Source organism: Ceratotherium simum, chromosome 15, assembly GCF_057802395.1.
Source record: "Ceratotherium simum simum isolate JZ-2026a chromosome 15, ASM5780239v1, whole genome shotgun sequence".
NCBI lineage: Eukaryota > Metazoa > Chordata > Mammalia > Perissodactyla > Rhinocerotidae > Ceratotherium > Ceratotherium simum.
The window spans coordinates 26,144,944-26,171,421 of NC_141914.1; the positions used below are offsets into that span (position 1 = coordinate 26,144,944).

General features: G+C 41.3%; 1 protein-coding gene across 3 annotated transcripts in view; it reads right to left on the bottom strand.

Annotated features, from left to right (window-relative positions):
* Positions 1-440: 440 nt before the first annotated feature.
* The window catches only part of SLC12A8 (solute carrier family 12 member 8), a 126,087-nt gene continuing 100,049 nt past the window's right edge, over positions 441-26,478 (bottom strand). For 2 of the 3 annotated variants that reach the window (XM_087439733.1, XM_087439732.1), the window contains 5 exons: positions 19,966-20,611; positions 8,130-8,227; positions 7,472-7,589; positions 4,290-4,350; positions 441-954 (listed from right to left, as the gene is read on the bottom strand). In XM_087439733.1, coding sequence (XP_087295859.1) covers positions 792-954; positions 4,290-4,350; positions 7,472-7,589; positions 8,130-8,227; positions 19,966-20,611 — 1,086 coding nt within the window. In that variant the 3' untranslated portion in view covers positions 441-791. The remainder of the gene's footprint in view (positions 955-4,289; positions 4,351-7,471; positions 7,590-8,129; positions 8,228-19,965; positions 20,612-26,478) is intronic. The other variant, XM_087439734.1, reaches the window with a different exon arrangement.

The following is a 26,478-nucleotide window of genomic DNA, read 5'->3' on the forward strand; positions in this document are numbered from 1 at the left end:
ACTTCTGGGAATTTATCCTATAGATATACTGTATGCTTATACATATGTACAAGATTATGCACTGCAGAACTGACTGTAATAGCAAAAGATTGGAAACCATCCAAAGGCCATCATCGTGGAACTGATGAAATAAATTATAGCACATTCATACAATGAAAAATAATGAGGAAACTGTGTATGTATTGATATGGAAATATCTCCAAGTGAAGAGGAAAAGCAAGGTGCAGAACACATGTCTAATATGCTACCTTTTGTATATAAAAAGGGAGTAATAAGAATCCACATTCCTATTTACTTGTATTTCATAAAGAAATTCTGAAAGTATATATGAGAACAGTGGTTGCCTCTGGGGGAGGAGATGGGGACTGAATAGATGGGTAAGAAGGGTGGGAGGGAGAATTTTCACTATATATATGATTATACTTTGAGGTTGGAACCATGTGAGTGTATTATTTATTCAAAAAATAAATAATAAAATAAAACTTAAAATAACCATTTATTGTGGCCCTTAGAACAAGCAATCTGGTCTGGTTCTCCATACCCGCAAGTCTTGGTGTCCACTGGAGCTCTTCAGACCAGGAGCATGTTTCAGTGGTTACCATAGTTAGATGTGGTGCTACGACCAGAATGCAGATTTCCATTGTCCAAAACGGCGGTGGGCGGACAGGTCTTTGAGTTTCTTACCGAGGAGAACCAGCTCTACAAAGGTTCTGGGATTTGGGTCCACTCTACACTGGACAGCTCCAAAAGAGGAGGGTTCCAGGGCTGCCTGGTACTGAGTACTCAGTACTCTAGTACTGAGGCATCAGCTGTTCCCGACTCACAAGGGAGGAATGGTGGTAGCGATCCCGAGTGGCGAAGTCTGCGTTCTCCTGGGTGAGCTGAGTCATCTCCATGTCAACCCTAGCCAGGGACGGCGCCAAAATGATCTGTTCTTGGGGGGGTTGCAAACTCCTTAGGCGAGAGAAACACAGAGGATGGTCAGAAAGAAAGACCAAGTGCTAAACAGTGGAGATAAGTCTCCTCTGGGATAGAGAAACTATCCGCAAAAACGTCATTGTGCTTATTATTTTGTGCTTATTATTTAACATGTATTTAAATAACATAACTGTTGAAAGCTATTTGTACAACATTTTATGAACCCAAGGTATGAGAGACAAGTACCAAATAAGAAGAGAGAGATATTTGCCTTTCTTTAGTAGAAACGTATAAAATTGTTTGGAAGATAACCTTCCAAATGCTGTCATGTTGGGGCTCTATAGCTTCTCTTTGCTTTTTTGTCAAATGAAATAATGGAATGGAGAGGCTGGAAAATTGAGAAGAGTAGAAAGAGAAACCTTCTTTTTGGTTCATTGGAAAGAAAGTTGAATGAGGAATGATTCCCAGAGCTAAGTTTACATAGCAAGCAGCTACAGGGTAAATGGCCTGAAGACAAAGAGCAAGTCCCAATATGGATTCCATTGTCACTGAAGTGTCTATATATAGTTGGAGTTGGAATAAACTGGTAAAGAAAAATGTTAGGGATATATGAGGAAAGTGCTAGAGGCAGAAGGAGTAAAGAAAGATCAGACTGGCAGTCAGGGTATCTACAGCAGATAGATCCAGTCCCAGCTCTGCCACTGATCAGCCTAATGGCCTCGGACAAACCTCCTCACCTCCTTGTGCCTCTATTTGCTCATCTTTCCAGGGCCCTTCCAGTTCCTACAGTCTACGTTAGGTCCTTAAGTCATACCTTAGGCATGGATTTTTTCTTAAAAATTTTACTCTAAAAGAATCATCTACCTTATGAGTAGTAATGTTCAATTGTTTAAAGCAGGAATATATTTGATAGCTGTAAAAAAAAGGTAGAAACTAACATTATAAATCTGTGCAACTTAAGCAGAAAGCTTCAACTGACTCTGGCAAAATGTGCTGTTACAGAAGTTCAGATCACATGACTAAGGCCTCGCAGCCACTTGATGAGAACACTTCTAAATTAGATAGGTTGAGGTTTTCTGAGAAATGAATTAACTTCTATAAAGGTTGAATCTTCAAGAAGTAAGGTTAGGAAGTGACAAAAATGCCATACCAGTCAACATATAAGTGTCTTTGCCAATGCATTTTTTTCATTAATGCTTTTTTTTTCTTTTTTTTATGGTGAAACCATTCCATTCTTCTGAGTTCAGGGAAATAATACACTTCACTTTCTAGTCTAGAATGGCCTAAGAATTATCACCTGGACAGTTGCAAGGACTTCAGGAAAGAAAGCCTTCTCAAGGTCAGGCTTAATTTCACATAATTCTGGGAACTGTAGGTGTAACAGAGGAAGTAACAGGCAAATTCTGTCGCCCAAACATGCTCTACAGTATTATTCTTTGGTTTTGAAGAGAATCTGGCGCTACAGTTGTGAAAAAAAGTCAAAACTACAAAATAGAAAACACAGCTACCAATTTCTACTTTAAAATGAATCACCATTTCTTGGTCCTTTAACCCTCTGAATAACCACCACAAAATATCACTCAGTAGCCATGGTGAGTCAGCAAGGTGAGGCTCGCAAGTCTGATGTTGAGACTTAGCTGAGGCCTCCACCACCCACTTCACAAGCCCACAGCACTATGAATAGTGGGGACTGGGTTCTATTCCAACCAAAGTACTGCCCTTTTCTAAGAATAATCTTCTCCTAATACATTCTTCTTTCTACATAGCACTACCGTGATCTCAGGGGTGAAATTCCGGGAATTCAGAGTGCGTCATAAGGAGGAGTGACCTCCCATGGCCATCTGTAGGCTTTAAAACCAGAAACGCCTAAAGATATTCCTGTCAATCAGATAAGGTGGAAAACTCTTAACCACGTAGCACTTGCAGCTCCAGAATCTGTAGGCAGCTTCTACACAGAATCTATTCCACTGAAACTCGACTTTTCCTCAGGACTAGGTGGTAGGGGAAAAGAGACCAGGGCAGGTGTGTTGCGACCTGAGTCACCCAACCTGGTGCCTCAGACCGAAAGAGAGGCAGAGAGGTGACCCCACCCTCCTACAGCTCCACACAGGATGTTTAGCCCAGCTTCCAAGCAGATGACAAGGAGTTCTCCCCCAACATACCACCCTCCTCCCAGTCCTCTCCCTGTCGGTTTCCATAGCCCCTGCTCCTTTTTTTCATCATCCCAGGCTCTAGCACCAAGGTTCCATTTCTTGTGCCAACTTGTACAGACTAGTGCTTATAAAGAGTTGTCTTAAAAAAGATTCTTGGGAGGGAGGAATGGGGAGTTATTGTTTAATGGGTATAGAGTTTCTGTTTTGCAAGATGAAGAGTTCTGGAGATGGAAGGTGGTGATAGTTGAACAACAATATGAATGTACTTAATACCACTGAACTGTACACTTAAAAGTGGTTAAGATGGTAAATTTTGTGTTATGTGTACTTTACCATAATAAAAAAATGGGAAAAAAAGGGATTCTGAACTTACATCTGGGATCAACGGAAAGGGTCCCATAATCCATGAGCAATGCCTGGGCATGGGAGGTGGAAAGATTGGCAAGTGCAACCCAGACATCTAGAGGTTCAAAAACAAACCAACAAAATGAAACCAAATAAACACTTCGTTGGGTTCTGCCTGGATTTTCCCAGCCCGCAGGGTTGGCTCCTCACAGATACTGAAAGGAGAGGGAAGTAACTTCCCCGAGTCCTGAGGCCTTCAAAAGTGAGGAATCGTTGGCACTGGAAGGGTGGAGGAGGAGGAAAGAGATTAGGGCGCTCACGAAGTCTCACCTTCCCTATGAGGCCTTCTCCTGTTTCTCAGGAAAGTTTGTTTTTCCCTTTCCTGGCATATTTGAACATGGAGGTCCCATAGAAATCCTCCAGGATCTCTCCTCTATTTCTGGACTTGGCCTCTGCACTTTCACCAATACAGTCATGTCAACTACCTCTGACTTGAAATGGAAGAATCGGAGTCCTTTGGGCCTTAATCTTGTGTATGATTATGTATTGATGCTAGTGTGTCTTAGACTGTGAACTCACTGAGAGTACCTCTCTTATCACCCAGCAGTCAGATTCTAAACAAAGCTTCTGCTGATGATTCCTGAGGATAAGAAGGGAAGAGGACATGGGCCAGGGGAAGCCTCTGAAGAGCTGAGGCTGGGGGGCTGGGTGGTGGAGGGCAGTGAGGAGCAGTGTCTGAGTCTCCTCGAGGTTCTCAACTGTCAGGTTCCTATACAATTCACCAAGCCCAGGTAGGAATGGGACACCCCTTAGCACCTCCCAGGGCCCCGGGACACTCAACTGCCCTGGTGTTGGCCCCAGATCAGCACCGACCTGCAGGAAGGGATCAGGAGAGACTTCATCCATCTGAAAAAGCTGAAGTTGGAGGCTGATCCTGCAGGGAAGACATATACATAAATATTGACGAGGGCTCTAGGTATGCATTTAGAATCCTGGTTTTAATAGGGTGGATATACACCCCCTGACATACACACAGAATTAGCACAAATGGGTTTTTTTTCCTTTTTCAGTTTAACCAAACAACATTCATTGTAATACCCCCTGACAACGACCTGCTAAGGACTTCATACTCATATGTAGTTTCCAAAAATTTATTTCTAAACTCCAAAATCCCAGAAACTGAATACAGTGCTATAGAGAAAAAAGCAGAGGACTTGCTAACTTCAGTTTTAGGAATTAAAAAAAAATTTTAATAACATTTTTTTCTTAGATTCATACTAATATGTGTTAAATACATGCTATAAAATCCCCTACTCGACCAGACACTCTTTGAGGACAGGAAATGCGTCTTTTCCATCCTTCTGACACTCACAGAACAACACGCACAGGATTTGGCACTTAGGAAGTTTTCAACAGGTGGTAAGTGAATCACAGAGCTCAACATGTAGAAAGGTTAGAGCTGAAGTCTGAAGTGAGATTGTGGTGATCCTGGCCAAATAGCCTGACATTTGACACACAATCAGAATAGGGTTTATCAACTTTTCTTTTTTTTAAATCCATCTCCTTTGGTGTGGGTTTTTAAAAATCTCATGTAATAAATTATATATAAATTTAGGAAACTTAATTAAATGTAATTTTATAAAATGCTTTTCCAAATTATATATACTCTCTCTACCAGATATATGTGTATATATATATATAAATGGCTGGTTGAAAATTGGTTAATTAGATAACGTTCAACATATGATCAGGAAGTTAGCATTATTTTCAGAGGTTTATGTTAGAATCTTGGCTAATATCAATTGTATGCAGCTGATAACATGTATTTACTCAGTCTCATTTAGGATTCTTACAGTTGAAAGGAGGATAAATTTTAGATTTGCATTAAAATCTGCAATTGCAAAGAGAAGTTTCCTAATATATTTTGAGATTGGCAGAAGGAAGAAAATAAACACAAACATTAACTGACACTACTTATTCGTGATCATTTAGATTCTAAATCAGCCAGCCCTGGTGGTCTAGTGGTTAAGATTCAGCGCTCTCACCACTGCGATTCAGGTTCATTTCCCGGGCAGAGAACCACACCACCGTCTGCTGGTTGCCACACTGTGGCAGCTGCATGTTGCTGAAATGCTGAAAGCTATGCCACCAGGATTTCAAATACCAGCAGGGTCACTCATGATAGACAGATTTCAGCAGAGCCTCCAGACAAGACAGACTAGGAAGAAGGACCTGGCCATCCACTTCCAAAAAATTGCCATGAAAACCCTATGAAGAGCAGTGGAGCATTGTCTGATAAAGCGCCGGAAGGTGAGAGGATGATGCAAAAGGCAGGGGAGGGTTCTGCTCTGCTGGACACAGGGTCGCTAGGAGTTGGAATTGACTGGAGGGCACTAACAACAACAAAGATTCTAAATTATCTAAATTTTAGATGAAGTTTGGCCTGAAATTTAATTTCATACTTTCCTGTGAATAGATTTCTGGGAAATACTAAAATTTCTTAAGATCAAACTAACTTCTAAGAAATTTAGAAGCAATTACTGAAGTAATCACTATGTTAATTAAAATATATTCTATCCATTAAATTAGTTGATATGAAGACCTCTTCTTAGCATGACTTTTTCTAAAGCACTATTTTTAATGTACATGTGACAAAGTGAAGTGCATTTCTTTCAAAAATATATATTGGACTCTTCTAATTCTGAAGAATTGTTTTTTTCAGTTTGCCTGGATTGTTAGGGTCCATCTGATTTAGTTAGGACTTGAAAGCAATTGCTTTATTTTAAATTGGGGCATCATAGAATTTTGTTGTAAAGGGCTCTCAAATGTACTTTTTAAAGAGCTTTCTTAGTGGGGAATAATTGACATACAATAACAGAGTATTGACTATGTTTTCTTACTTTCTGTATTCTTGATGCTCTAGCATTTGGGACCTTGATTTTGGAGGTGTTAATTCCTAGAGATAGCAAATAACTCCCTGTGAGCAAACCCTTGATATACAAACCAGCCAATCCAGAGCCCACACTCCCAGCCACTTCCTTTATCAAACTCTCATACACCAAGCCAATACTCCCCTGCCTAAATCACCCCAGGGCTTGGTACTGGACAACTAGAGACCACCCCTGTAGTGCAGAGCCTGCCAAATGATTCAAACTATCCAATTCTAAGCTTACTCAGGGTACCTGCCCTCTCTCGCCCACTCCTTCCCATTAAAACCCCAATAAAGGCTCTGGGCCATGTTCCTCCCTCTTCCTCTCTGCCTCCTGACCAACTCTGGTCCTTCCCCATGTGGCCCTGCATGGCGTGCTGTGCCTCCTGTTTCTAGGGATCTGTGAGTACCAACTTATTCCGTCGTGACAGTCATTTTGTGTCTGTATGTCTTACCATACCTGATTAAAACAAATCCTGAGCATATTTTTAAAACAAACTGCATGCATGTAAAGTGTGCAATTTGGTAAGTGTTGACACACGTATACACTGTGAAACCATCACAACAAGCACGATAATGAACATATCCATCACCTCCAAAAGGTCCCTCAAGCCACTTCATAAGATCTTGCTCCCACGCATCTACATCTCCACTCCCCGTCCAAAGGCAACCACTGATCTGCTGTCATTATAGATTAGTTCACATTTTCAATTATTATATATATGTATGAAATAATACAATATGTACTCTTCTTGTTTGGTTTCTTTCACTCAGCATAATAATTTTTAACTTATCACAGTCTACCTTTAAGCGATATGATAGTACTTCACCTACAGTATCAGAAACTTCCAACAGTATATTTCCATTTCTTCTCTCCTGGTCCCTGTGCTATTGCTAGCATCCATTTTACTTCCATGTGTCTTATAAACCTCATAATAAGTTGTTATTATGTTTTATGTGTTATAATTTATGTGCATCATATTTTTCCTCCTAGACTGTAAGCTACTTGAAAATGGAATTCACATCTGAGTCAGTGTTGGCATTTAACAGGTGTTCACAACACATTTTTTCAATGAATGCGAAAAGAGAAGAAGGGAGGTGGTGGCAAAATGGCTCTGCTGCTCACCAAGGTGAAGCCCTGGACTGGTCCGACCAATGTAGAAATACACGATGGCAGCAACACCCATATTAACCAGGGTATAGACCCACTGGATCACAAACATGATGAGAAGGGACCCGACAGCCTGTGGAAACAGAGTACGAAGGGCAAGTCACCTAATGGTATGGCACACGGTAAGCAAGCCATGAGGCTAGGGCCTTAAGAAACAATAGCTCCTCTCATCAACCTCTGATCACTATAAACGTCTGAATAACTGAAGTTCACTCATAACTCAAAAAACCTCACTTAAGCAAGTATTGGCAAGACACCTCCTGAAAGTACCCTCTAGCCAAAACTATCAATAAACAGATATTCTATACCAGTTCCTTGTCCTACTTCTCCCTACAAGAAAAAAATTAGAGTGAAATTATGCTAATTTGGTGTACCTAGAAATTTAATGACCCAGAGGTTATCAGAGATGATTACTTAATTTAAAAGTAAACCATTGATTAAAATAAGTGGTTCATTAAATGTAATCTTGCCATATGTCGTCTCATCTAAATTCTAATATAACAGGCAATTAAAGCACATTGCTCCTAATTAAGACTCTCCTCTTTCCTCCCTCACTCGCACCCCAATTTCACACATCTCCACCCGAATTATGCCTCAAGGACAAGTTACTCACCCCCAACAGGGAGACCCAGGGGTTGCACAGGCGGGTGTAGAAAGAAGTTGGTCTCCTCTGGACATCTTGTTCCTGGAACTTGGACTTCAGGAAGAAATCTAAAATATAAATGAGCCAAATCCTTGGTTATAAATTTGTTACTGAACTCTCTTCTATTTTTATGAGCAAATACCCATGTGCTCCTCTTCTCTAATTTTGTAACTCAGCCTAAAAGATAACTTCTATTCACCTTAACCTTTAACTCCCTTGGCCACACTTGAGGCTTGTCTTTACCAGTAATCTTACACCTCCTAAATCATGATTTCAACTAATCTACTCTCAGCCCATCACCTCATTTTTTTTTTTCTCATGTGCTCTGCTCTCCCCTCCTCCAACTATTCTAGACTACAGAGGGACCTAGTATGTTTTTGCTTTCTATCACCTACTTCTTGTTTTCACTTCCTCTTACCTAGCTTAGATGCGTTACATGGTCCAAGACTCAGTGTTCCCTGCATATATCATCTGCTTCCACACTTCAGCATTCCTCAGTGGTTTTACACCTAGTCGACTCATTCTCCTCCTCTCTGATGTAACAAATCTACAACCTCTCCTCTCAAAAGAGAGCTTTCATATCTTCTCATCACCAAATCTACCAACCTACAACTACACCAGATCTACAACTTGCATCCGTACCCTCTCTTTTGCCTTCCCTCCTTTACAGTGGATGAACCATCCCAGCTCCTATCTAAGGCCCTTCCCTCCACTTGTGCCCTGCTCAAGGACTTTGCTTTTGCATCATCAATTTTTCCATCCTCTACTGAATCATCCCTATCAAATACAAGTACATTGTAATTTCTTCCACCTAAATAAATAACTTCTTTTCACCCCCCAGTTTTCTGCCCTGTTTGTTTGTCTCCCTTATAGCAAAATTCCTGAAGAGCATTGCCTATACAATCTCTACCTTCCATTATTTCCTCAACCCGCTTATAAGATTGTATATACCATTTCACTAAAACTACTCTTTCTAAGGTTGCCAATAACTTGAGTCTTTCAAATTCAGTGGTCAACTCCCAGTTCTCATCCTATTTGACCTTGCAGACAGCATCTGATACAAGTGATCACTTCCTTCTTATTGAAGCACTTTCTTCTCTTGGTTCCTAGGATGCTTCACTCTCCCGATTTTCCTCCTATCTTACTGCCCACTTCTTTTCAGTCCCTTCTGCTGGCTTGCCTCCTCCTTCCAACCCCAAAATATTGGAGTATCCCAGCACTCAGTCCTCAGCACTCTTTTTTTCCATATATACTCACTCCTAGGAGATCTCATGTAGTCCCATGGCTTTAAATACTATCCATACACTAATGATTCCAAGTATATATCATCCTCGACCTCTCTCTTGAACTGAAGTTTTGAATATCTAGTTGTCTTCTCAACATCTCCCTTTAGATGGCTAATACGTACCTCAAACCTTAACATGGCTAAAGCCAAAATCTATTCTCCCCAATATTTTCATTTGAGTAAATGACACCACCCCACCATTCACTCAAATATCTAAAATTCATCTTTGACTCCTCTCTTTCTCATACCTACATTTATTCCATTGGTAAATCCTCTTGATTCTACCATCAAAATATATTCTGAATATGACCACTCCTTACCACCTCCACTGCTCCCATCCTAGTCCAAGTCACTTTCATCTTTCATCTGATTTACTGCAGTACACTCCTGCAATAGAGACCACAGCTAGAGTACATTTCCCAGGATCTCTTGCAGTTAGGTGTGGCCATGTGACTGAGTTCTCACCAATGGAATGTGAACAGAAGTGGTGAGTGCCACTTCGGCACCAAGGTCTTTGAGAGAGTAGGTGTGCTTCTTCTCTGTGCCTGAACCCTGAGCATGGCAACTCAGTCTTGACTTTGCACATGACAAGGTCCTAGGGGATGGGGAAGTCATAAAAATGGAAGGTGCCTGGGTCCCTGAATCAACGTATGGAGGAGAGCCTCCCACTGATTTGGAACACCCTTCCTAGACTGTTAGTACAAATAAGAAATAAATTTCTATTGTGTTCGAGCCACTACATTTCTGATTATTTGTTATAGCAGTTGAGCTATCCTAATTAATATACCTCCAAACTGGCCACAGTTTCCTCTCTTACCTCTATACAACCCATTCCTCACAAATCTAGTGATCTTCTTAAAGCATGAATCTGATCAAAGCACAGCCCAAGCTAGAACCTTCTGTGGCCTTCTATCCCACTCACCATAGCCTGCATGGCCCTATACAACACTGACCTCCACTTTCCTCACTGTACTCATCTCCTGCCCCTCTCCCCCAGCCCACTCCTCTCCAGTCACTGCTAGACTTCTGCTGTTCTTGGAATCTGCCAATCCAATTCCCACCTGCACCTTTATACATGCAATTTCCTTTGCCTTGAACTCTCTCCCAACATGTCTGCATGGCTCACTCCTTTATACAACTCACTTCTCCATTAAAATATCCTCTTCTCAGAGAGATCTTTTGTAACAGACCTATCTGAAACAGTAGCCCCTCTCCCCACACTAGTCTCTCTCTCTATCCCATTCCCCTGCTTTATTATTCTTCACTGTGCTTATCATGTACTGACATTACAGTATACATTTGTTTGCTTGTTTATTATGTGTCTCCCCTACTAGCACGCAAGCTCAGTGACAGCAGAGACCATCTATGTCTGTTCAGCATGTTGCCCCAGCACCTTGAACAGTGCTTGGAATGTTACAAATGTTCCACACATGTGATTAAGTGAATTAACGGACCCTCCTAGCCCCCAAGAAGTCTTCACCTTCTCAACATCTATCTGCCTTCATCATGTGTTTCCAACTATTATACTTATCTTTTATTCCTTCATACCTTGAGGGCAAAGACCGTCTTTAATATCTCTAAACGTCAAATCTAGGCCTTTAGAAGTTCACGTATAGGAAGAATTCAATAAATGTCTCCTTAGTAATTGTGGATTAAAATAAACATTGCCAAGGTTTATGATTGATTTGAATTGATGGCTGTATTACTTTTTTTTTAAAGAAGGAATACTGTTATGATTGTCATTAATTAAATTGTATAATTTTAACAAGCCCAATGCATGATTCATTTTTTCAGTCACAGATTTAGTGAAATACAGTTGCCCCCTTGGTAATTAAGGAATACTATTGGTTAAGGACTTAGATTTTTACCTCTCTGAGATTTGTCAAATGTTAAGTTCACCCTTTCACACTTGATCTTGACCTTGCACAGCCTCAGTTACACTGTACCTAAGGAAATGGGGTGTGTGTGTATGTGCATGTTTTCTGAGGAACTCAGGGGGACGCAGTAGGAAGGGGAGTGTCCTCCAGGCAAGCACAATGCAGTTTTATACGTCAGATGTAAGAGAGAATTCATGCAAGGATGCTCGATGACTTGAAGAGGTATGACAATACAGGCAGACAGTTATTCAGAATTCTAAATAGAATTCTAAATTTGGAATTCTGGTTCCAAAACCCTTCCAAAGTAACTGAAGACTTTTTTTTCTCTTTTCTAGGATTTTGATGGAAGAAGCAAGTTTTTTGTTTTTTTTTTTTTTTTTTGAGGAGATCAGCCCTGTGCTAACATCCGCCAATCCTCCTCTTTTTTTTTGCTGAGGAAGACGGCCCTGGGCTAACATCTGTGCCCATCTTCCTCCACTTTATATGGGACGCCGCCACAGCATGGCTTGCCAAGCAGTGCATCGGTGCGCGCCCGGGATCCGAACCAGCGAACCCCAGGCCGCCGCAGCGGAGCGCGCACTTAACTGCTTGCGCCACCGGGCCGGCCCTGGAAGAAGCAAGTTTTACAGACTGGCGGTGAAAGGGGACAGTTTCTCATGTGAGAAGTACTAGAGTGATAACCAGGAAAGCAACTTTATCAAGCTTTAGTCACAAAACAAACAGACAGGTAAATAAAGCCACACATCTGACATGTTAAAAATATCAAATATAATAAACATAACGCATAATCTTAAATTGTCTTTTAAAATCTAGAAATGAGAAAATATAGAAATTACTTAAAAAGTATTAAATCATCTCTGAAAATGCATACCATATCTTTATCAGAATAAATAAACATAGTTCTAATTAGAACGCACAAACCAAGAACGTGCATTGATTCAGTCCACATAGGATCATGTTTCAAGTCCACGTGGTATTTTATCATGTTAATACTATAATTTGCTTAACCACTTTCCAAACGGTGCACATTTAAGTTATTTCTAATTTGGCATTAGCACAAACAATGCAGCTATGACAATCTTGTACATATTTTATGGTTTGTTGTTTGGTTTAGGGTTGTTTCCTTGATATACAGTTCCTCCAAAAAGATTTACTAAGTCAGGGCAATTAAACAGTTTCATATTTCTTGCTACCTCCTGAAAGATCATTCTCCAGAAAGAATGAACCAGAGGGACTTTCAGCTATGGCAATGTGAAGAGGTTGGTGAATCCTCTCTACAAGAAATAAGTAAACAACTTGAGAAAATACTCAAAAACAATCACTCAGGGCTCTAGAAACTTATCAGATGGAGACAACAAGTTGAGAAGTGTTTATTTTTCAAAAACTGCTGGAGCTGAGGGTAAGAACAGTGAGAGTCTGTGGCCTTCTTGCCTGGGCTGCTCCCATCCCCACCCCAGTTCTCACCAGCATGGAGCTGGTCAGAAACCAGCAGTTTTTCTGCTAGAGAAGGCAAACTTGATTTGGAGCAGGGGGCAAAAAACCTATGCCTTTAAAAGCTAAATGTGGTGATCAGAGTAGAAAATTGAACAGGGAAAATCCTCAGCTTTGCTAGCCTGAGGTTGCAGACCAAACTAGGGTGAGCAGTGAACCAGCCAGAAATTTAATGGGAAGATTCTAGAAATGAGAGAGCTGCAGAAGGACCAAAGCTCCCCACATTTCCCTGGCTGACTGGAAAACTATGTCCATGCCTGGGGAGACCCAAGAGAAACTGCAAAAAAGTAAAAGCCAGGAGAGACTGGAGAACTGGCTGCAATTTTGAATGTGCTTCCCAACCCACACACACAGATCCACTGGCAGAAGGTGGAAGCCTTATGGGCCATGCAGACACAGGGGCAACCCCCCTGGCAAGCCAGGCTAAAAATTAAAAATAAGAATAAAAAACTGAGTAAAGGCATCAGAAGCCACACACCCCAGGGAAGGACAGATTCCACAGTTCAAATCCAGGCAATTTACTAAAACAAACAAAAAAAACTCAGAAACATACGTCAGAATCAGGAGTTGCCACAACATATTATCTTAATTGTCCGGTTTTCAACTGAAAATTATAAGACATGCAAAGAAACAGGAAACTGTGACCCATGTTCAGGAAAAAAAGCAATCAAAGGAAACTGACTCTGAGTGGGCCCACATGTTGGGTATAGCAAACAAAAACTTCAAAGCAGCTAGTATAATAAATATGTACAAAGAATTAAATAAAAATACAATGTCAGTGACTTATGGAAAATATGATGACAATGACTTTCAAGATAGGGAATATCAATAGAGACATATAAACCATAAAAAAGATCCAAATGAAAATGATACAATTAAAAAGTACAGTAACAGAAATAAAAAATTTACTAGATGGGCTCAACAGCAGATTTAAGATGGCAGAAGAGAAAATCAGTGAACTTGAACACAGATCAATAGAAATTATCCAAACTGAAGAACAGAGTGGAAAAGATGGAAGATAAAGGAACTGAGTCTCAGAGACTTGGGGGACAATGTTAAGTGTACCAATTAATGTGTAATGGGGTCCCATAGGGATGGGGGAGAAAGAAAGGGGCAGAAAATATATCTGAAGAAATAATAGCCAAAAACCTCTCAAATTTGATGAAAAACTTTTATCAACAGATCCGGAAGGAATGAATCCATTGACATTGCTTCCAGCAATGTGTACCTATACCTGATTACCACAGATCTACTATTTTTTATTTAAACTTTTGACAGCTTAATAGATAAGCAATGATATCTTAAAGATGGTTTAATTTTACTATTTTTATTTTTTAAATTTAATTTTTTAATTAATCAATACCATGGCCTAGTTTGCATAGTGGTTAAGAGCACAGGTTCTAAAGTGAGGTGGACCTGGGTTCACATTTCTGGTTGTCTCATATCGTGAGCAAGTGTTTACCTTCTGTAAGCCTCTGTACAAAGATAATAACAACGCCTAACTCTGAGCGTATATGAGATAATCCATGTTAAGTGCTTATCTCAGCACCAGGAACATGGGACTTGCTCGATAAACACTAGCTATTTTTAGCTACTAACAATATTTAACACTTAACAATAAAAGTTAGTTTGTTGAATGGACAGTGAATGAGTCTGGGCATTGATTTTTCAAATCTAAATTGCATATTCATCTCTTCTGACCTCTCTTTAGTAGAATCTGGATTTTGACCTTCCTGTTTTTAAAAATAATATGCTTTGGAAGGTATGCTTTTATCAGTTGTGTTTGTCAGAATAATTGTTTCCTTCTGTGACACTGTGTTGTGCAAATGTTTTTTATTTCTATTTAATCAGATCCTTTTTGTCTTTGATGATGTCTTCAATAGTCAGAAATATCTCTCTTGCACAGCTGTTATAAATGAGGAATCTGTGGCTATATAAGGTATAAAATACAGCCCCAGCTTAATTTTTTTGATCCATTTGCTCTCAACAATATTTATTCAATAGTGCTTTGATTCTTATTATTTTATGGCATCTGGTTTGTCAAAGATTAGGTTCTTATAATAGTTTAACTCTTTCTATTCTACTTCACTGATCAATGTTTCAATTTTTTAGCCAATATTTGTTCAATTGTTCATCAATTTTTTTTTTTAAAGATTTTATTTATTTTTTTATTTTTTCCCCCAAAGCCCCAGCAGATAGTTGTATGTCATAGCTGCACATCCTTCTAGTTGCTGTATGTGGGACGCGGCCTCAGCATGGCCGGAGAAGCGGTGTGTCGGTGCACACCCGGGATCCGAACCCGGGCCGCCAGCAGCGGAGCGCGTGCACTTAACCGCTAAGCCACCGGGCCGGCCCAATTGTTCATCAATTTAACTAGCCTTTCCATTGTTCATCAATTTAACTAGCCTTTGTTTGCTGTGTGCCACATACTGTGTGGCAATACTGTGATGAATACAAGGTGGAAAGACATGGTTTGTGACTAAAGGAAGCTCATAGTCTAGGGGCAAAGGAATGAAGCTAAAATTTCTTCTTAAGACAGACAGACGAGCAGGCCTAAAGACAAATGTGTAAACAAATGTGATTGAAATATATAAAACAAAGTGATAATGGTTTATACTACTAGTGCGAATCAAATGTTACGCTTGTAGAGGAGGGGAAATCAGGGAATCCTTCTAAGAGGGGGATGAAAATGGGTCTGAAAAGTCAGATGGATTATAAACTATAAATCAGAGTTTTCCAGATGGAGAAGGGGGAGGTGAAGAAATTTGAGAAGGCAGAACAGCGTATGCAAAGGCAGGAGGGAATAAAGAACATGACATGTATAGAGCACTAGTCTGGGTGTAGCTGGAACGTACCGTGCACGGGCTGTCGTGTGAAAAGTGGCCAGGAAGGTAAGTCAGGGCAGGACTATAAAGAACCTTGCAAATCACACCAAGGATCTTGGACTTTAGATGGAAGATATTAGATTCCAGTGAAGGTTTTTAAGCAAGAGAGACATGATGAGAGTTTTATTTTAGAAAGATCATTCAGTGGACAATGAGAAGGAGAAACAGGAGGTGAAAGAATCTGGAGGCAGGAGACTAGTTTGGAGACTTAAGAGTCTGGGTGTTAGATGATGAGCTAAAAATAATAAGTGATAAATATTGTTAGTAGCTAAAAATAGCTAGTGTCTATCAAGCATGTCCCATGTTCCTGGCACCAAGGTAAAGGCAGTAAGGATGGAGGAGAGGGAGTGGTCACTAGCTATGACATTTCTAAGATTGGGCAACTAGGTAGCAACCACTTCATGGGCTAAACATTGCAAACTGACCACTCGTCTCTCCTGAAAACCCACTGAGAAGACAGAAATGGAATTAAATAGGCATAAACCCACAAACACAAGGAGAATGAGAGAAGGGATAAAAATAAGTCTCAGAAGATGGAAAGGTGACAGAGGAGTGGTAACAGACTGAGCAGAGCACAGGAGGATGAACTCCAGGGCCTACAGAGAGGGTGCTGGCAAGAAGCAGACCAATGTACCCTGGCAGACCCCAGCAAGTTCCGGACCAGGAAGTACCACGCCCCTGGGCAGTGGTAAGGTGCAGGGGGTTGGTTGCAAGATGGTATATGAAACAGCTGGACACCAAGATCCTTTCCTCTGCTCATGCAGGTAAGTAACATCTCCTCCTTTGTCTGACTCCCTCCCCAAGGGGGGTTTCCTGTGAAGAAATCAAACCAGAGAGAGCCTGGACTTGGGACACAGGCACAGCAAAGAGTAGGGGAATGGAGCTGGAAACTGGAGAATTAAATGAGAGTCTATATCCTAAACAGCGCGATGCCCCCAACTCTATTATCTCACTCTGCTCCCTGAATGCAAACAGCCGTCTGGGTGACCCCCAGGTAAGAAAATAAAGGATTCTTCTCTGGAAGAACTGAAGACCCCCAGAGGAAAACCTCTAGATAGTCACATTTGGGGGTCCTCTCATGAAAAAGCTAGCTTACTCCCTAATCATTCTACAGTGAGGTGCCCCCCTTAACAAGTCCTGCCCAGTGCACAGGTCTTCTAAACAGCTTTGTAGTACTTCACTGCTGAGTATGAAAAGAAATCAAAAGACCAACAGACATTTCAGTAAAGACTCCAATATAAAAGAGAGAGAGTGAGACCAAGCCAAAGGGAAAAGAATTCAAAGACCACAGGACAGTAAAAGGAGCAGAAAAAGAATTTAAAGGGAGAATAAGTAATATTACCAGAGAGATAAGATAAGGCATTGTACTCATAAAACAAGAATGAGATGATGTTCAAATTAAAAAAAAAAAAAAAAAAAGGGATAAGGACAAATCAGGTTACACCAAGAGCTCTCAGAAATTAAAAACAGGATAATTGTGGCATAGAGTGATTGTTGCTATCCAATCTCTCCTTCTTTCTTAGGGAAAAAACACACACACACACAAATTGTGTGTGTGTGTGTGTGAGGAAGATCAGCCCTGAGCTAACATCCATGCTAATCCTCCTCTTTTTGCTGAGGAAGACCGGCTCTGAGCTAACATCTATTGCCAATTCTCCTCCTTTTTTTTCCCCAAAGCCCCAGCAGATAGTTGTATGTCATAGTTGCACATCCTTTTAGTTGCTGTATGTGGGATGCGGCCTCAGCATGGCCAGAGAAGCGGTGCGTCGGTGCGCGCCCAGGATCTGAACCTGGGCTGCCAGCAGTGGAGCGCACGCACTTAACCGCTAAACCACGGGGCTGGCCCCACACACACAATTTCATGTGAAACAGCAATGTGACCAACTAAAAAGACATTTCCCAGACTCCTCTCTGAGAATAGCAGGAAAGGCGAGCGAATCAAGTTCAGGTTATGCAGCTAGGGACAACACTCAAAATTACATGTCAGAGCAGTCTAGTGGGTATACCACTGCTGCAGGCACCAAGGTCTAGACACTGCAGCCTGCCCACTGACCCTGAAAGCCCTGGACTCTGTAGCCAGGAATGTAGTTGTCCTGCAGCTACCATCATGCTTCCAGAAAATTCCTCAAAGTTCCCATTTCTTCAGGTTTCCAGTTCCCTGTTCCAAGTATAAGGAGGGCTCATCTGATTAGCTGAGCCTTGGTCTCATGCCAGAACTCTGGCTGCAAAAGAGGCTGGAAAACTGAGTACCTGACATTTTCAGCTTTGAGTGTGAAAGGCTTGCTTTGCTTCCCACCAAGACTCATAACATTGGAAATTCTTCAAACATAGGGAGGTCATTCAATGCTGTGTAAGCAAAAAAAAAAGACAAAAGTCTACTATAATATTGTATCCAAGAAATCTCTTGTTCCCTGAATTCGACACAGAAGTGTGATAAAGAGAGGAAGTCCAAAATGACAGCTTTGTAGCAGGCCTAGAGAACAGACAGTCTAGAGTGGAACATATGAGAGCCACAGGACAGAGGGAAAAACAGAAATGAACATGACAGATTTCTGAAGAATTCAAGTATTTGGAAAATAACGTTGAGAGGTGTTTGACATGTCTGCCAGAGCATTTAGAGAAAAATGACAGAAAACCAAGCAAATAAAAAACCAAGGCAATTATTAACTCTAGGAAACAGAAAAAGTTGGACAAAAAACAAATGTAATCATATCATAATATATGGCTCAGAGTTAAGCAATATTTACTTAATCACAATGATATGAATACTAGCTATTAAGTTAATAAAAAATTGCAATATAACTATACTGGGGACATTGGATGAGAAGTCAGAGTGGTATAAATGAGTTAAATCTTCATTTACCATAATAGGAAGTCAAAAGATGGTATCTGAAACTGACATATCAAGAAGTAGCAATACAGGGCCAGCCCCATTGGCCTAGTGGTTAAGTTCTGCATGCTCTGCTTTAGCGGCCGAGCTTCGGTTCCCAGGCGCAGAACTACGCCACTCATCTGTCAGTGGCCATGATGTCATGGCAGCTCACATATAAAAAGAGGAAGATTGGCAATGGATGTTAGCTCAGGGCGAATCTTCCTTAGCAAAAAATAAAAAATAAACAAGTAGCAATACAAATATATTATTTAGTAACATGAAGGTTAACAGAAAAAGAAACTTTTTGGTTGAAAGTGGGATTTTCTGGGAGTGGGACTAGGGGGTGGAGAAGGGTAAAAGAGATAGTATAGAAGAATGGGAATTACTATTTCTCATTATATGACTTTTAAATCCATTTGGCTTATTAAAATGTACACTTATTACTTTGATAGAAATAAAATAATTTTTAAAATTTTAATAATGCTCCTACCATTAAAAACTTCCCACCAACTTGGAAATAAAGAAGTAAAAGCAGGTGTATGGGAGAACATAAAGCATTTGTTTTTAGACATCTCCTTCTATATCCCTCTGTCTCCTCCTCTTTGCCCACACTTGTCTGTACAGGTCTCAAGGGGACCTGTAGGGGAAAGTACTGGGCTTCAAATACAGGCAGACCGGGTTGTGATGTCCAGCTGTGCAAAGTATCGGCCCTGAGACTTCTCTGTGACCTCACTGGGCCTCAGGGTCTTCATTTGTAAAATGGAAAATGCTAATGTCTATTACGTCACATGAAATAACATACGTAAAGCACCTAGTATGTGGAAGACTCAAAAATTATGAGTTCTCTCTTTCTTTCGGAATTTCTCATGCCCTGTAAGCCTCTCTTTGAGAGTCTCTCTCTGTGTCTCTATGTTTGTAGATTTGAGAAAGCAAAGAAAAGCTGTCTTCCTTTAGCCACCTTCTCGCCATCGCCTCTTCTTGGTTTGGGACCAGAGAAAACATACTGAGTCCTTGCCAGGCAGTTTGTCACAACACATTTCTACTTCTCTTGAAAGGAGAAATTGGTTTCATTCATGTTGGTATTATACCTCAGCTGATTTTTGAGTAAAATGAAATTAATATTTAATTATTAGCCATGGCTCTCAGCTCTAACATACAGGTGTAGAAAGAAATTTCTGTTAAAATCAACTATGTATAACAGAGTAGAATGATATATTCAGCTGATATCTGAATATAACTTTCTAAAACAAATATCAAACAAAATTAACAAGGATTTTGAACACAGCTATAAAGTGAACTGGTTAAGAAGTTGAAAGAGGATTACAATAACTGGTTAGGTGAGGCAATCTGTAGTCACCCCAAATTAGGAGGCCCCAGTGTGATCAGAAGCACTCACCTTCTCCACTTGGCCTAAGCTGGTTACTTAGCTCAGGGACAAGTTGTTCTCCACAGGCTCCCTCAGGCCGATCCCCTTCACCTCTGGCACTCTGTTTGTTCCAGTAGGACTCCTGCCTCTCCAAGGAGGCAGAGGGCAATCCACCAGAACCCTCAGTAGGGAAGGAGGCAGGGGACTTGAGGTCCAAGAGGAAGCTATCTTGTAGGGTTTGCTTGGTGGCCTTCTTGCGTTTCCTCTTCTGACTCTCCGGGATCCCGTCACTCTCTCTTCGCCTGGGCTGGCTACTCTCAAGCTTCCTGGTTAGCTGGAGGAGCTGATCCATGTCTTTGGTGAATTCTAGCAGAGTGCCTTCAGAGAGGCTCTGGGAAGTGCCCTCAGAGCCATAGTTGGAAGCCTTCTCCAAGAGCAGATGCTCAGAGCAGTGGAGAGCTTCCGTGCCCTCCTTGTGCCCTGACTCAGGCACCTGCGGGAGGCTGCAGGGACCCACGGACAGGGAGAAGTAAGAGTAGTCCACCGCGATGTATGTCAGCATGAAGTTGATGGTGACGATGGGGGCCAGCACATTCACCTGACCCACGAGGACAAAGGCCATGGTCACCAAGCTGGTCAGGCAGATGGAAGCTACAGGTGTTTTATTTGGCCCTTTCTGCAGAAGCAAAAATAACAGCAGGACTATGAAATTTCAGAAGAAAATCACATTATATGATAGAAACACAACTCGTAATGGCTCAGCCACTTCTACCATGTGCTTCTTGGTGTGTTAATAACTGTTTGTCTACAAACTTGGGATAATAATATCCAACTCATGGGGTTACTGTGAGATCAGAGTTAATGCATATAAAATGCTTGACACGGCACTGACACACAGTAGGCTCCCAACACACCATGAGTATTAGTTGTATTAGTAACTATTAATATGGGGCATTACTATAGAACTTGGACTTCCCAAATACTTCTCCTTTTGTCTTTCATTGGGTTTTAACACCAGCGTTGGACATCAAAGAGATGCAAAGTTGATTCTTCCCAGGCTGTAATGGAAAAAATGACCTTAAGGGGAGTAGCAGACTCTGGAAGACATAGCAGACTCACTGGTGGCTGAGGTGGGGGAATTCTGATACTAAACATACACACATGCACACGCCCACACACACACATTTATACATATCTGTTATTAATGGAGGCAGTATGGTGACCTTCAGGAGAACAGGAGTGGAAAAAATTTGCTAACTCGATATAATCTGTCACTCCACAGAAGCTATACATCAGTCACTGACAATTCTTGGGCCAAAAGCAATAGTCCCTTCTCAGTCTTCATCTTCCTTGACCTAAGAACTACATTTGACCCAGATGATCCTCGCTGGTGTTTGAAAGACCTTCTTCACCTAGCTTCTCCTGATTTGTCTCCCCACTCATTGACTGCTCCTTCTTAGTCTCCCTTGCTGGCTCCTCTACTTCTCTGAAATGTATACTTCAAGCAGCCCAGGGCTCCATCCTCAGACCGCTTCTCTTCTCTATCTATACTCCCTTCCTAGGTGCTCTCAACCAGGCTCATGGTTTTAAATACCATCTTTATGCTCTCAATTCCCAAAATTGAATCTCCAGCCTGAAATGTTCCCCTGAAACTCAGAATTAAATATTCAACTGTCTACTCAACATTTCCCAGTTGATGTCTAATAGGATCTCAAATCTATTACGGCCAAAACCAAATTGCTGATCCTCCTAATCTCTCAACCCTCAAATCTACTCCTTCTGTAGTCTCCATGTCATAAAATGGCAACTCCATCCTTCCAGTTGCTCAATCAAGCAAAATTCTCGATGCCTTTTCTCATTCTCTCATTCTCCATTGGCAAATATTGTCAGCTTTGCCCTCAGGAGATACACAGGATCTAACCCCTGCTCCCACCTCCTTGACTGCCAGCACTCTGGAATATGAGGGCAAGCATATAAACCACTTTCAGATCTGACCTGTAAACCTCCCACGTGTATTCTTCCAGGTGTGTTCCCCCTTACTGAGGGTTGGAATAGAAAGAAACCTTTGAAGTTTCAGGATGAAGATAGTAAAGTCATCATCAGCCTGAGTCTCTGAGGATTAGAACTCCTATTGACCTGAAACACCTTACCTAGAACTTTAGAGTAAAATTATTCAGAAAAAAAAAAAGGAGTAAAAGTACATTTTTACTGTTTTTGAGAATTACATTTTGGGGTATATTTGCTACAGCTGTTTAGCATATTCTAACAATAAAACTACTAAGAATAAAGTATATCTTCAGAAATTAAAGAGAACTTAGAAGAAGGGTCTTAGGTAAGCTGAGGGAAACGCTAGTGGTCCAGGCCAGGACTTTGATAAGGGTGGGTTGAAAAGTGATAAAATAGTCACATATGAACTTCTGTCACCAAAAGATAACATAAAGAAATGAAAATACAAGCTAAAGAATGGGAAAAGATATTTGCAACACATATAACTGACAAAGGGTAACCCAGAATATACAAAGAATCCCTACAAAATAATTAGAAGACAGACAATCCACTAAAAAAAATGAGCAAAAGAATGCCTATTAAATATATGAAAGATGCCCAACCTCATTAAGTAATCAGAGAAATGCAAATTAAAACCATAGTGAGATACCATTAAACACCCACCAGATTAGCAAAAATTTAAAAGTCTGATAATATCAAGTATTGGCAAGAACACAGAGGAAAGGGAATGCTTATCCACTGCTGATAGGAGTGTAAATTAGCACAACTACTTTGGAAAATGAGTTTGGTGTTATCTAGGAGGTGAATATACACAGTCACCCCTTGGTATCCACGGAGGAGTGGTTCCAGGACCCCCATAAATACCGAAATGCACGGATGCTCAAGTCCCTTACATAAAATGATGTAATATTTGCATATAATCTTTGCACACCTTTCTGTATAATTTAAATTGTCTCTACAGGGCTGGCCCTGTGGCTTGGTGGTTAAGTGCGCGCGCTGAGATGCTGGTGGCCTGGGTTCGGATCCCGGGTGCGCATCGAGGCACCACTTCTCCGTTCATCCTGAGGCCGAGTCCCGCATACAGCAACTAGAAGGATGTGCAGCTACGACATACAACTGTCCACTGGGGCTTTGGGGGGAAAAAATAAAATAAATAAAATCTTAAATTGTCTCTACATTACTTATAATACCTAATACAATGTAAATGCTACGTAAATAGTTGTTATACTGTAGTGTTTAGGGAATAATGACAAGAAAAAAAGTCTGTATATGGTCAATACAGACGCAACAATTGAGGGCCTTTTGATCCCCAGTTGGTTGAATCTGTGGAGGCAGAACCCGCAGGCAACGGCGGGCTCACTGTACATTCCTTACAATTTAGCAATTCCACTAATGGGTATATAGTCTGGAAGAACTCTGCATGTGCACCAGTTTACAAGTACAAGAATGTTCTTTGCACGGTCTGTAATAGTCCCAAATTGGAAACAACCCAAATGTCCATCAACAGCAGAATGAATAAATAAATTGTAGCAAATGAGTTAATGCTACATAGGAATGATAATAAACAAGCTACTGCTGCAGGCAAAAATGTGGATGAATGTCATAGACGTAATGTTGAGTGAAAGAAGCATGCCACATTTATATAAAGTTAAAAAAAACAGGCAAAATTAAACTTTTGTTTAGAGATGCACATGTAGGATGCAAACCAGGGGTTGGCAAACAATGGCCCTGGGCCCAATGTGGCCACCATCTGTTTATGGATGCCCACGAGCTAAGAATGGGTTTACATGTTTAAACAGTCAGAAAAAAAAAAGAAGAATATTTCGTGACACATGAAAATTACATGAAATTCAAATTTCAGTGCCCATAAATAAAGCTTTATTGGAAGACAGCCACGCCTATCCCATTAGGTATTGTCTGTGGCTACTTTTGAGCAACAACTGCAGAGCTGAATATTTGTGACAAAGACCATAGGGCCTGCAAAGCCTAAAATATGTACTATTTGGCCCTTTTCAGAAAAAGTTTGCCGACTCCTGAGTAAAGCCATAAAGAAAGCAAGGAAATTGTTATCACAGAAGTCAGGATAGCAGCTACAGCTCCCAGAGCGAGAGGGACGGGGCTCTGACCAGAGAGGGAGTGTGGAGGGTAGCATCTGGGGATGGGCAGTGTTCTTGGCTGGAGGTTACAGGGACATTCACTTCACAGTTATTCTCTAAACTGTTCATATTGGCTTTACACCCTTTTCTGTATGTTGAATATATCTCAAAAATTTTTTTTTAAGTTTCTTCTCTTAAAAAAGAAAATGCGTTAATCGCTGCAGCAGGCGTCCCACATAAAGGAGAGGAAGGTGGGCACGGATGTTAGCCCAGGGCCAATCTTAGCCAGCAAAAAAGAGGAGGATTGACAACAAGGGTTAGCTCAGGGCTAATCTTTCTCATACACACAATGTAAAGAAGGTTTGGAAAAAAGAAATTTGCAAAGTTAAAAGGTGAGTGACAAACTAGAGAAAATATTTGTAACACGTATCACAAAGAGTTAATCTCCCCAACAAAAAAGGAGCTTCTAGAAATTGAGAGAAAAAGCCCAACAATCATATAAAAAAAAAAATACGAACAACTCTTAGAGGAAAAGATGTTTAACCTCATTCATAATAAGAGTAAGCAAATCACAAGTATCCTAAGATGCCATTTCTCACTACACAATTGGCAAAAATTCACATTTGACAATGAGCTGTGGACAAGCTCACTGCTAACACCGTGGTCATGCGCATTGCTGACACTGTGGACAAGCTCACTGCTGACACTGTGGACACGCGCATTGCTGACACTGTGGACAAGCTCACTGCTGACACCGTGGACACGCGCATTGCTGACACTGTGGACAAGCTCACTGCTGACACCGTGGACACGCTCACTGCTGACACCGTGGACGCGCGCAGTGCTGACACCGTGGACAAGCTCACTGCTAACACCGTGGACACATGCATTGCTGACACCGTGGACGAGCTCACTGCTAACACCGTGGACACGCGCATTGCTGACACCGTGGACAAGCTCACTGCTAACACCGTGGTCACGCGCATTGCTGACACCGTGGACAAGCTCACTGCTAACACCGTGGACACTGCATTGCTGACACCGTGGACAAGCTCACTGCTAACACCGTGGACACGCGCATTGCTGACACCGTGGACAAGCTCACTGCTAACACCGTGGTCACGCGCATTGCTGACACCGTGGACAAGCTCACTGCTAACACCGTGGACACGTGCATTGCTGACACCGTGGACAAGCTCACTGCTAACACCGTGGACACGCGCATTGCTGACACTGTAGACAAGCTCACTGCTAACACTGTGATCACTGTGGAAAAGCTTATAGCTAACAACGTGGTCATGTCCATTGCTGACGCTGTGGTGCCGGGCAAGGGTGCAAATGGTGGTCCACATGCCCTATTTCTAAATATTTACAATGATAAACCAAGCTAACAAACTGTTAAATATGTTCTCTCCTCCTTCCTTGGCAAACACACCTCCAGGACGATGGGGAAGGCCAGGTTCAAGTTTAGAATTCTTGCACTCTTCAGAGTTCCTCACTGGAGGACGGCCATGCACAGCCTCCAGCTCACAGCCCACCCCCTTCCCTTCCAAGGCTATACCCTGGGGGGGCCTCACACCCACATGAGGACTCCCAGCCCACATCCCAGCCCTAGAGAGGACAGGCCCAGGGAAGAGGCCCTTGTAGACCCTGGATGTGGGCTGGGGGACATCTGGGCAGGGAATTCCTGGGTGCAGCATTCCTGGACCATCTAGAAGGAGAACATGGGATCCAAGCAGGCATGTCCCCTTCACCTCATGAACTTCTTACCCCAAGGACTAGAACAGTCCTATAAAGCAGGGTCTTTTGGCCCGAGTCTAAGAGTGGTGCTGGCCGTGGGGAAACAGGAACTCTAATACATTGTTGGTAGAAGTACAAATGGTGCAAATCCCATGGAAGGTATTTTGGCAATAGCTATTAAAATTAAAAATGCATTTACCCTTTGACCCAGCAAACGGACTTATGAAAATTATCCTATAGATATATCTGCACATGTACGAAATTATACACACACACACACACACACACACACACACACGAGTACTCTTTGTAGCCCCATTTACTAGAAGACACATAATCTGTAGGGAACTGGTTGAATCAACTATGGTATATCCACATGATAGAAAAAGAATAAGAAAGTTCTCTCTACATCCGTATGAAAAGATAGATATCCAAGCTATATTAAATGAAGAAAAGCAAGATATAGAACAATGTATGTAGAACACTATCTTTGTGTAAAAATAGAGGAAAGAAGGATTCATAAAAAACGAATAAAAACAGCTACTGATAGGGCAGGAGTACAGGTGGGGAAAGAGTAGAAAGACTCATGATAGGAGTAAAAATTCTCAGGGTATACCTTTTATATCATTTTAATTTTTGAACTCTGTTCATATATTACCTAATAAAAAATAAATGAAATTAAAGTAAAAGGCATACACTA